This window comes from Erithacus rubecula, assembly GCF_903797595.1.
Source record: "Erithacus rubecula genome assembly, chromosome: 3".
Classification (NCBI taxonomy): domain Eukaryota; kingdom Metazoa; phylum Chordata; class Aves; order Passeriformes; family Muscicapidae; genus Erithacus; species Erithacus rubecula.
In genome coordinates, this window is record NC_136689.1 from 20,787,866 (window position 1) to 20,800,032 (window position 12,167).

General features: G+C 39.9%; 1 protein-coding gene across 6 annotated transcripts in view; it reads left to right on the top strand.

The window, feature by feature from the left end:
• Positions 1-12,167, top strand: part of ADAM22 (ADAM metallopeptidase domain 22) — a 123,705-nt gene that overhangs the window by 63,318 nt on the left and 48,220 nt on the right. For all 6 annotated transcript variants that reach the window (XM_079302487.1, XM_079302489.1, XM_079302491.1 and 3 more), the window contains exons 5-7: positions 7,261-7,343; positions 10,974-11,037; positions 11,684-11,753. In XM_079302487.1, the coding sequence (XP_079158613.1) occupies positions 7,261-7,343; positions 10,974-11,037; positions 11,684-11,753 (217 nt within the window). The remainder of the gene's footprint in view (positions 1-7,260; positions 7,344-10,973; positions 11,038-11,683; positions 11,754-12,167) is intronic.

Sequence of the window (12,167 nt, forward strand, 5' to 3'; positions counted from 1 at the left end):
AGTGTCATGCTGTCACATTAAGTCAATAGGCATTGAGAAATATTTCATTTTCCTGTTGTAGTTTTGTTTGAATTCTGGAAGCAAGCCTTTTGGGATTTAGAAAATGTAGTATCCTCTGTGGGATACCAGGCAAGGTAAGCAACCCTCATATATAGTGCATTTGCCTGACCTAATGATCCTGCAGGCTGGCACTTTTAATGTACATTTGCAGTAGATTTTTTTTTATCTGATTATTTCCCTGTTATTATTAGCTTCCTTTTTACACATATCCTACTGCTGAGGAGGAGAAAATTGAAAGTAACAGCTTTCCATATTAGAAGTCATTCCCAGGTCATGGTTTTGAATATAGTACACTAGAATGAATCCCAGATCATGATTCATGTAGGATTTTGCAGGTTTAATTATCTTGACTCCCTTTTCTTTGTAACATGAAAAAAATAATCCTATGGGTTTAACTAGTCCTGCAGGGGAAAAATGTCAGAAAGTGAAAGTCTCCCAGAGCTTAGAAAGTGCATTTCACTGTGGATGTGGACCCCAGTGCTGGTGGTGGGTGGTTCTGCTCAAGTGACAAGTCAGGCGACTGTGTGACCATGAGGAGTCACCTCTTGAGTACTCTACTGCAGTTTTCTCTTGTTCCAGAAGGAGGACAGCTTGAACTTGCAGAAAAATCTTGCCTGGCTTTGTGCACCTCATGTTATTTTCCACGAGCTGCAACAACACAGGGCATCCATAGCCAAAGAGTGGTAGCAACCAAGTGTTCTGTGATCTCAGACCACACGAGAACTGAGTATGGCTAAGAGAAATTAATTACTGCTATAACATTAAAGAACATAAAGGCACTTTGTAGATGCCCTTATTAAAAAATAAAAGTATCTTTTTGGATTTAACTTAATCCCTTTGAGGGAGAATTAAGCTAAGCAAACAGAAGCTGTTGTACTTCCGAAGGCTGTGCAAGGCTTCAGTGTGCTTTAGCTTGACATCTTTACTTTCTTCATCTTGACTTCTGTAAGTAGCTTTGCCTAGACATGTCTGTGGTTCCCTATGGATGCCAAACTGGCACTGTACTTTAAACAATAGGTTAATGTTTCTAGACACAGCCTCAAGCTCTATGAACTTTCATTTAAAGAGAAAATTCTGTCATTCAGAAATGATGAGCCAATAGGATATGAGTGTTGTATTTTCTATTTTCCCCAGAACTTTATGTCCTGCTTCCTGCTGACTGATTAGTATCCATGTAGGTGTTATGCTTATAGTAATCTTGTCAATCACATTCTTACACCTTGGCTTCAGACTTGAGGTAGGCTGGTGAGCTGATGTGGCAGACTAGAATGTGTAGATTATAAGGAATTCTCATACTATCCCTTAAAATTTTTGCTTCCATTTCCCTGGAACAGGCTTGCAGGAGTGGGGCAAAATGACTGTCATTTAAATGACTTGTATGGCATGACTAAGAGACACCAGCCACTGCTACAAGAGCTGTCTTAAAGACAGAAACAGAGTAGGCAGGAAAAGGTAACCTTTTCTGCTCTGCCTCATCTTTGCCTGGCAGCTGATAATAAAAAATAATTTTCCCTAACACCAAGGTAAATCAAGGCAAGTCAAGAGTCTGTTTCTCAAGCAGATGCCAAGGCAGCTTCCAGAGCAGATGGTGTTGCGTTGGCATGAGCTCTCTGTCCACACCCTGCAGTGTTTTGTGGAGCATCTTCTCTCATAGCTGCTGGGCAGTAAACACAACCCTCATTTGGCCTCTGAACTGAGAAGCTGGGCTGATATCTTGTGCCATCTGCTGAAGGCTCCTGCTGTGAGTCACTGATGGCAGTTGGAGCGAGTCGCCTGCGTGCAGGATCCTGTCACATACACGTGTGTCTCTCTCTGTTAAGAGTGCTGCCAGCAGTCTTTAAACATGGGCATTTTGTGGAGAAGGCTTAGCAGTGGCTGTGCCTTATCCTAATTTTGGAATCCATATCTCTGATTTCAGAATCTCAAAGAGTGCTGTAATCTAATGTCACTACAGCATGTTGGCTCTGAGCTGTATGAGCACATGTGATAGCCATGCTCCAAAGGAGCAAAGGAGGGCACCCTTCACAATTTTGGAACATTTGGCTGTCAGTTTCTGCAGTCCAGAAACTACTCTGCAGAGAGGTGCTGCCAGGTCCCTGGTGTTGTTACTGAGCTGAGTAAGAGCTAAACTCAGAGCTCAGCACAGCCCTGCAGCAGGGACCCTGCCAATTGCTGAAGTACGTGTCAATCAAAAGGTGTTTTCTCTCCTTGCAGTTACTCAGGTCAAAGTGCCATTCTGACTCTTCTATTTAATAACAGAAACATAACAAGTTGTTTTCTGTCATAGAAGTCAGGAACGAGAGAGCATTTTCATTCCCTTTTTCTGTTGAACATGCAGCCTTAGTTACGACTTTTTGTAACTAGTGGCCCCACAGTGGGTAGCTCTTTAAACAGCTAATCTGACAGCTAATCATTATCTAGCATTCGCAGAACGGTGGCTTGAACCTTAGCTGACCTTTTGGGAGCTTTCTGCTGCAAGGAAAAAAGGAGATATGTTAGTAGTATTTGAATTAAACCAGAAATCCCCTTTCCCTTGGATTAAAATGGGAATATGTAGGCAAAGGAAGGTATTAATTTTAAGGTCAGTGCATGAGTTTAAATGACCAGCACTTCTCTTAATTGCAGAAAATGGCTTACATGGATATCCGGTGTAGAAAGCAGATGAATGTGCATCCTTTCTTTTCTCCCCTGGGAAGGTCAGAGTGTCTCTGGGTGGATAACAAACCTGCCACAGTATGGTCAGCAGATGCTTTCTGCACTGTGACTGCAGACAAGAGTGAACTGCTGCCATTAACAACTGTCAGGGCTGTTCTTTTGCTTTATGTATTTCACTCTTTATTATTAGTATTGGTTAATGTGTTTTTCAACTCTTTTGTGTCTGCTCAGCAGCTGAGGCCTCTCAAAGCAGGGACAAACTATCTTAAAGGATAAAAAAATGTACAGATTTTATTTGCATTGCTGACATCTGTGTCTTGCCATCTTTTAGTATCTTTGCCACACTACATACCCAACAGGTTGCTAGAAGACTCCTACTGACATGAGCAAAAGGGTTGCATCTGCTTAGACATGAACTGTAGCAGTTCACAGGGTAAATAGCCCTAATTCAGGATTTTGCTATAATTATCCAACTTAAGCATCAAGATGAAGGATATCTTATGAACTTACAACTTTCATAATGATTAACTTGTTTTAATTGGTCCTGGGGTCATTCTGATTTATATTTTTAATTTTTTTGTACGATGTTACTACATTTTTATCTATTCAAATCAATAAACTTCTTGCTAAAAATCTGTATTTTCTGTACTGCCCCCTGACATCACTAGTAGGCTGTCCCTCATGTTGAGAAGGTTTGTGCAGGAAGGATAACTTACTGATCCAAGGACATGGACAACAGAGTGCTATGGACATTGGAAGAAAATTTGCCTTGTGTGGTGGAAACTACAGCATGAACAGTGGCTCTGTGCCTCCTGGAGGCAAAAATGTTGAACTTCTCTCTGCTATAGCATTAGCCTGATTTGGATATGGCATAAGGTCTGCCTGTGTTTGCAGATTTGTGTCACAGCCAATGTCACCAGGCTGACCTTGTCTCATAAGAGATGACATTTAGCCTAATTTTCTCCCAGGCTCCAGAGTGAGCAGGTTCAGTTTTAGAGGAGAGGTAGGTAAATGTGCTGCTCAGACTTATGGCTGGCATATGGTCGAAGAGCAGTCTGCTTTCCTCTCATCTTACACTGAACCATTCTCCAGGAGCTGGCAAAGGCCAGTGTGGAGGTTTGATTTGCTGAGATGGGCAATCATTGCTTGTGAGAGAACAGAGAGGCTCTATTAGCTACAGGAAGCCAACAGCTCTTCACAAAAGACCCTTGGTGTTCTGGACTGAACTGTAGTTGGTGCTAAATTCAGCTCTTAAGGGAAGTTGTAATTATCGTATAGGACCAGAATACTTTTAGGAAAAAAATGAAGATTTCTTTTTTCAGCTTTTGTCTCACTCCTAAATATACCAGTGGATAAGAGAGACAACTCCAGTCCTTCAGGGACTGTTTCCAAGACCAGAGTAAAAGAAGATAGATATGATAATTATATTTAGTGTTTGGTGGTCTTAGGTCTCTCACATACTGTGATTTCTCCTCTAATACAGTGTATTTTATGGCAGTACCTGCTATAAAGCAGCTTTAGCACAATTTCAACCTCAGCAATATAGTGAAGCAACAACAGTAAACTTCTTGCCCAAAACTGCAGGTGCTTGAAAAAACATGCCCTGTAGAGTCCCTTGATGTGTCCTTACTCTAAGTACAGAACCACAGAATCAGAGATTCATTGAGATTGGAAATTACTTCCAAGTTCATTAAGTCCAAACTTTGACCTAACACCACCATGCCAACTAAACCATGGCCCTGAGTGCCACACCCAGGGGTTTCCTGAACACTTCTATTCTCAGAATTTGTAGCTTTAAGTGCCCATATAGGGATCAAAACCAGAATCTTGATGTTATTAGCAACATGCTCTAACAACCTCAGATAATCTAATGCATCAATTACTTGGAAAAACACTATCTTCATTTAAAGGAGTAAAAATAAATTTATTAGTCTAAGTTAATTTTATTAACTGGTTTGACATGACTTATGTTATAATGACAGGAACATAAGCACATGCATAAAAAGTATCTCCCAGATGTTAACATATAGAAAGGAATATTTTGTGGTGAGAACTGGTCCCTGAGACTGAGCTCAGAGTCTGTTTCTATCTCCAGCAGAAGTGCCATGAGCTCTAGTAGATCATTGACTTGAATTGATATGACTAAATAGAATAGAATTTATGTTCCTCAACTGTATTTTCTGAATTTAGACCTGTTTTTATTACATTTTTCTTTTCTAGATCACTATGCCTATTTTTTTCCCCATAGATTTATTACAGAATAAATTAATTTGGAGGTATTGTCATGGGACATTTTATTTGATTCCTATTCAGAAGATCAAAACACACTTTTGAGCCACAGACTGGATTCTTAGTATGAAAAAAATGTTCCTCCTGGTTGAAAAGACATGGTTTTGCAAACTAATGGAGCCTGAGATTCTATTTCTGGTACATATTAACTACATTTTCTGAGAACAAACCAATTTGTGTAATTACTTCAAATTCCTTCCACAGCTAGAAGTCTGTAGAACTCCCTACTGATAGTCTTTTCAGTATTATTCCCATATCTATGCACTGATTCCAGTTATATCTTTTACAGGAATACTACTTCAAGAATTCTCTTTAGAGAATATTTTATTGCTCATAAGGTTTTAGATCATCCATACAGTTTGATTGTTAGTTTTGCTACTTGCTTACTGGAGTCTCTTTTTGTTTACTCCTTATTCATGCATTCCAAAAGCCTTAAGCAGTTCCATGATCCTGTAGTGGGGGACACCCTACTGACTGAAAGAAAGAAAATGTAAAGTGAAAAGAGCAAAAAGTAGCTAAGATATAGGAAGTAAATACATATAGAAAAGGAGGAGAAAATGCAGAAAATGAGCCAAGGTTTCAGGAAAAGCAAAGGATGTATTCCCTCTGAAATCAAATTAACATAGGATATTGATGGCTAAAATATTTGTGAGTGCAAAGCAGAAATTAAAGCAATCTCCACTGGTACTTGATCTATGTCCCAAGTTCTTGGTAATCATGAGAAATGCTGGTGCAGGGGTGATGGCTCATAGAGCTGCTGCCAGACACACCTTGTAGTAGCCTGGTATGAGTCAGCCCCAGAACTTCTGACCAGCGTGAGAAAAGGAGTCAAACCCTACCTGTGGCACCAGATTCCCTTCAGACATCTGAGCAGAGAGGTGCCCATGGTGAGCAGCATGTGGTTACTGTGCAGGTCAGTGAGGTGAAGGACTTCATTTGACCAGGCTGAGATCAAGACTGCTTCCCTGCAAGCAGCTGTGTTCCAACAAACAGGCTCCTTTTCTTAAGGATGCACCTCAAACCAGAGGCACCCACACACTGTAGCTGCTTTCAACAATGGTTTACACATCTTGTAGAAAACAGAACAGGATTTCCTGATCAAAACACAAAACTACCAACATAGCCTACATATTTTCTTAACTTTAGCCTAATCTTGTTTTTATTTTTTTCATATTTGAAAAATAAAATTCAAAAGCATTTAATTATGTCATATGTCTAAAATGACCGTGCTGTGCATCATGCAAGTGACTGCTATCTTCTGAAAAAGTTGTAATACCTTTCCCACCCTCTAGTAAATGGACATAAATATTCACAGGGCTGGGTACATTAGGCTAGGTAGATTATTCATCCATTTGCTGGAAGAAGTATTTGCAAATAAATGCTATTAGAAAAGAAAATTACTAAAAATCTCCTTCATAGTCCTTTAACCCATGTTAGTGCATTACAGCATAGATGAATTTGATGAGACACTAGTAGGTAACTTCTTCTGAAGAGTAGGTGCCAGTGAGAATTTAAGGGATGTTTGAATTGTTTTTCTAATTTTGCATACAAATACTTTGAAATACTGAGTAAATTTATTGCATGTGCAGTATGGCTTACATCCCTATCAGTGAAACCAGAAGGGATTTTTTGAGTAGAGTCTGCTGGATTTTATTTGAAAGGTATACATTTTATTTGCAGGAGAGAAGAGGCAAACATTCATTTTCATTGTATTTCTTCACTAAGTTGTTCTTAGAGTTTCCATTAGTATTAGAGCACTAGTGACTACTTCTGATTTGATCTTTTTTTTTTCCTAATCAAGCATTATTATTATTTTGTTAGCATACTTTCTCCTCAGAAGAAGGAAATTGCCTTAGCCTCAGAGCAGAGCTCATCCTGTCTGATGTAGTCATGTGCAGAGCAGATGTTGAGTCTAAGCCCCTACTTTCAACTCTTTTTCTAGTCAATGAAGAAAGATGAGCTCCTCTGGAGTAATTTGTCTCTGAAACCCATCTCAGGATGTCAGGGATTTCATTGTGAAATACACCATTTGGTGTATTTGTATTTGGTGTATTTCAAGTGTCAAGATGATAGTGTTTGTCTAAGTCCCAAACCAGGGCTCAAAGAAGATGGGATGAACACCCCTATGAGTGATAGTCAATTCTTGGTGCATGTCAATGGCTTGGCAATGTGTTTATGAAAAAGCAGTCTTTGACAGGATGGAGTGTGATGCTGTGGAATGTCCCAAGGATTTACAGTCTCAATTTCCAATTTCAGGGAGGAGAACATTGCTATTATCAGGGAAAAATCCGAGGAAATCCTGTATCATTTGTTGCCTTGTCCACATGCCATGGATTACAGTAAGTCTGCTGCTTTGTTTTTACTGACCTTTGTTTATTACTCTTTTAAGCAAAATCAAGTTGTTTACAGTAAAATAATACATGTATATAGTAAAATAAGTGCTATTTATTTTCCTACTAGTTTGTCACCAATATTAAGTAATCAACAATCCTCAGAATTTCCTTTTTTTTCTAAACTGAGAACTTATGGCAGTGATCAAGTATTGTTTTAAGATAATTTATTATAGAGATAGCAGAGTAGAAGTAGTTGAAAACATTCTGCATGAATAAAAACAATGCAAATAAATTATTTGGAAGTTATATTATTTTCTTGTTGCTATAATGATGTATACTTTATTTATTTTCTAGTCTCTACAAAGAAAATGCCAGTTTAGAATTTATCTTGCACTGTCCATTTTTTTAGACAGAATTTCTGGCCTTAAGATGTTTGTATGGGGTAATACCTTACATATAGTAAATATTGAAAAATCTAGAAGAAAATATGCAATAATTCCTATTTGAAGTGCATAATTTTACTTAAAATATGATTAAAGCCTCTGTCAGCTGAAGGTTACATGAAGCTGTGTATGGATTGTACAGATTTTGGACCTGTCTACTTTGACACTATGAAATGATGCTAGTCAGGTTTAAAGATCAACCAAGTGCCTGTCACATCTGGGAATTACAGGATCTCAGCACTTCTAATACTGACATGAGATTGAAAAGTCATGGCACCAAGTGAGCCTGTGTGGAGATGATGTGAGCTTTACCTTTTACTGTGGAATCAGGGTTTAGCTGATGGAAATCTTCTTCAGCCTATTGTCCATCTACAACTATTCTGTATATAGTTTTGCTGTCAATCATATAAGTACTTTTATTTGAGCAGTGTCTTTATTTTCCAGTTATACATTCTTTGTTATGAATTGGAGAATGCATGCAGAAGACTTGTCATCCTTGCACTTGTCTGATTTACAGCTGTGCAGCTCAAGCAACTTGAGCCCAGCTTGAAGTATGGTCAGGGAGCCTAAAAATAGTAACTTCCTAATGCATCCTGAGCCACTGCATGGCTTCCATTAGCAGTGATCCATTAGGTCTTGGCCCCTGTTAACTCCCAAGAGAAAAAGCAGGAAAGAAGGAGAGCCCTCATAGGTCTTTCCCTGCCCTCTTTTTGTGAGTTTATGCTTAAAACTGGCTGTTCTGCTGCTCTGTATTCTTAAATGGCCTGATATCCAAATTGGTCCCTTCTAAAGTCACACGATGAATGATGCATTTTTGTCATTGTACAATTCAGCTCTCTCTTGAGAGGTATCTCCCTGCCTCCTTCCCCCCCACCCCTCCATTTTTTCCCCCTGATATAATAAAGTTTCAGCTGAGTTCTTTCACTCAAGCTTACTCTAATCAGGCTGGTATTTCAAGCATCCTGTATGAGAAAGTAATGTTTCCTGAGCTGAATTAAACTCATTCTTTGACACTGCATTTCCATCATTGCAACTAGCTCCTACACATTTGATTTTAAATGATAAGTAATTACTAGAAACTCACACTGGCAATCAGAGCTCCTCAGCTTCAAACACAGTTTGGAGTATCTTGCTGGGGGGAATTGTCTTCTGTAAGGTTTGTGGGGCAGCAGCTTTGCTTTCATGAGTTTTAGGAAGCACGTAAGACAGAATAGATGCCTATAAGAGAATAACAAGCTTCATATTCCTAAAGGTCATGCCAGTCTCTTTTGCATATTAGTACCTCTAGATCTCAGACAGTAACAGCAGAATATTTTGTATGTGTGAAAAAATGCTGGGTTTTTCTAATCCTAAATTATTAGTTCTTCTTTTAGTAATGCCTTGTTTGTGTCCTTCCTTTTATCGGTTAAATCGATCACATCTGGCTGACAGAACACCTGAAATTATGGATGCCTTCTTAATGACTTGGCTAATGACAAATGTATCTCGGCAGCCCTGACTTGGCGCAGGCCATTTTGCTTGGATGCTGGTTGTGTTTGTTTCCCGTGGGACTGGCAGCAGCCGCGGCTCCCTGCGAGCTGGCACAAGGAAGCTTTGCGGCTGCCGGGATGTCCGTGAGCTGCGGCGGGCACGGCTCAGCACGGCTCGGCACGGCTCGGGCACGGCTGGGCACGGCTCGGGCACGGCTCGGCACGGCTGGGCACGGCTCGGCACGGCTGGGCACGGCTGGGATCCTGCTGCCGGCTGCTGGCGAGCGCACGCACTGCCGGCGCTGCCGGGAATCCCGCTCTCACGCTGCAGGTGTGACTGCCTGAAGAGCGCACGCCGTCCACATGCAGGCTCTTGACACGTTCTGCTGTCTCTTCTACACACCCGTGAGCGTGTGGTTTATTCAGAGCACACGGGGTCTGTGCCGGCTGGTTGGGAAAGAGCCGTGAATCCTGTGAGTGGGCTGGTCAGGTCTGTAGGTCAGATGTGGCTTTTATCTTGTCACTGCTGAGTGGCTTGATCAGAGGTCAGTGCTGCTGGGGCAACACTATCACTAGAAGTTGACAGCGCTTCAACCTGCAGACTCTGCTTAACTAAAGTTGCAATTAGAGGGAAGGAAGTTTTTCCTGATAAAGACCTACAGGATCTTCCCCAATCTCGTCTCTGTTCCAAGCAAAGAAGTTTCAGCAGATGCTAGAATATTTTGCTTAAACTATATTTCTTTCTAAAGAATAGACACATGTAATTTGAAAGGTGAAACAGCTTTGCATTGTAGTTATCAAGTATGCATATGTAGTTATGCTCATGCTTGATATATGATATGCAGTCAGTAACCCAGTTTACTTCTGGCAATGTCCATTTTGCTGATAAAAAATGCTTCATAAGTAAAAAAGAAAAAGTATCAGCTTTTTTTTTTTTCTTTTTTCTTTTTTTTTTTTTCTCTAATTCCTATTTGTTTTGGGTGTTTTTAACAGTGATGTAAGTAAATAGATAATCTTGCTTTCATGGTGTTGTTGTTGTGTGCAATGTGTCAAGTTTGAACCTACAGGTCATATTCAGGGCCAGGCTTAAACACCTTAGTAGTGGCCCTTTGAAAGGGACATGCTGATACAGCCTAATTCCAAATGTGTGTATGTGTGTGTGTGTAAAGGCAAAATTATAAAATATTCTGGTTTGGTTGAAGATAAGAATGTACTGATATAAGAAATAACCTTTGTTTTGCTGCCCTTACGGAGTAATATTTGTATCAACACTTTCTTTAAATAAAATGCTAAGGAAAGAGTTAATAAGAAACTCATTAAAACCTAAGGATAATTAAATTCGTTTTGATACCATTTTTATTTGGGGAAGGTTATGCAGAAGTTCCAAATATATGCTCTTAAAGACAGGTCCCTTATTTATCTGTTGCAGGTAGATATCCCCTGCATAAGAGCAAGGACTTTATACTGGATTTTCAGTTGGTTAGATTAGTCCATTTTGTGTTTATATGTATTGTAGAGGGGAGAAAGAAGAAATTTTATGGAGAAAATCTTTCTGAAGTGAAGAAACAAATGATTGATCCAGATTTGCATTCAGCAAACCATTTTAATCTCTTCCTTTCCCAAATATTTAAATTTTTAAAGTATATTAACTTTAAGAAGTTACTTTCATGTTGCACTACTGTTTGTTTATTTAAATCTATATTTGCATTTCCTGCTCTTGACAGTGGGATGTTCTATGATGGAAATCATACTTACCTTATTGAACCAGATGAAAACTACACATCAGATGTAAGTAGAAATTACAGAAGTTCTGCTGTGTTTTTTGAGTATAGTCATCCAAGGGTGCAGGGTAGGCATAAGGCTGAGGGACCAAAGGGTCATCCCCTCATTCCCAACTCATTAACCTTGAATGTGAGACTCCACATTCACAGACCAAAGCAGACCTCCAAAAGTGGGGCAGTGGTGTGTCTGTGTGTGTGTGCTCTGCAGCACTTGGCTGTAGAGCACTGCAGCTCTAGAGGAGGGTCCCTTGGAGCTGGCAGCAGAGCCTGGGAATGCCCAGTCCCCTCCTCTGGCACTTTCTGCTCTGGGTTTGTTACACCACTCTCCTCCTGGCTCATCCGTGACTCCAGTTCAGCTGCTCCTGGGACTCTCATTGACTCTCCCTGAGAAGCTCTGTGAGCTTAAATTAAGCCTAGCTCTGTGTGCAGAGCCACTGTGTTTGAGGTACTCAGATATAAAAGGTGATTAAATGTGGCATTAACCATCACATTGCAGTTGGGAAAAGAAGAATGTAGAGTAATGGTGCCTTGCAACTTGCATGTTGTTCACTGGTGTAGTGTTGGGTAACAAGAACTTTTGGAATTGTCTGTTTAATCTCATGAGATGGGCTAATTTTTCCTGATGTAATATGCACAATTATTTACTCTTTCAGGATGACTTCCATTTCCACTCTGTTTACAAATCCAAGTTGTTTGAATTTCCTTCAGCTGACCTGACGTCTGGTATGATTTTTTAATATTCATGACTTACTGAGTGTTTTAATCTAAGGCCAAATTTATTGATTATATTTGATAGATCATCTGAGACTAAATGGTTTTATTATATATATACACTTTCTTTTACCCAATTGAATAAAAAACACTGGAAAAACCCCCCATTTTGAAACAGTGAAAGCACAGGAACGGAATCTGAAGTGATGTAAAAGCCCTGAAACCAATGAATGAAACCTCTCCTGGACCTTCATGCTGTGATATGTGTTTCTCGTGGTCTGTGGGCTGGATTATGTGCTAATAGTGGTAGAGAAGAAAGGACTGAGGTAGCCTAGATGTGTGAAAATAAACACCATGTTGATGGTGGTTGATAACTCTTCAGGGGTTTTTCCTTTTTTGAGATACAGGGTGAGTCCACAGAGTGAG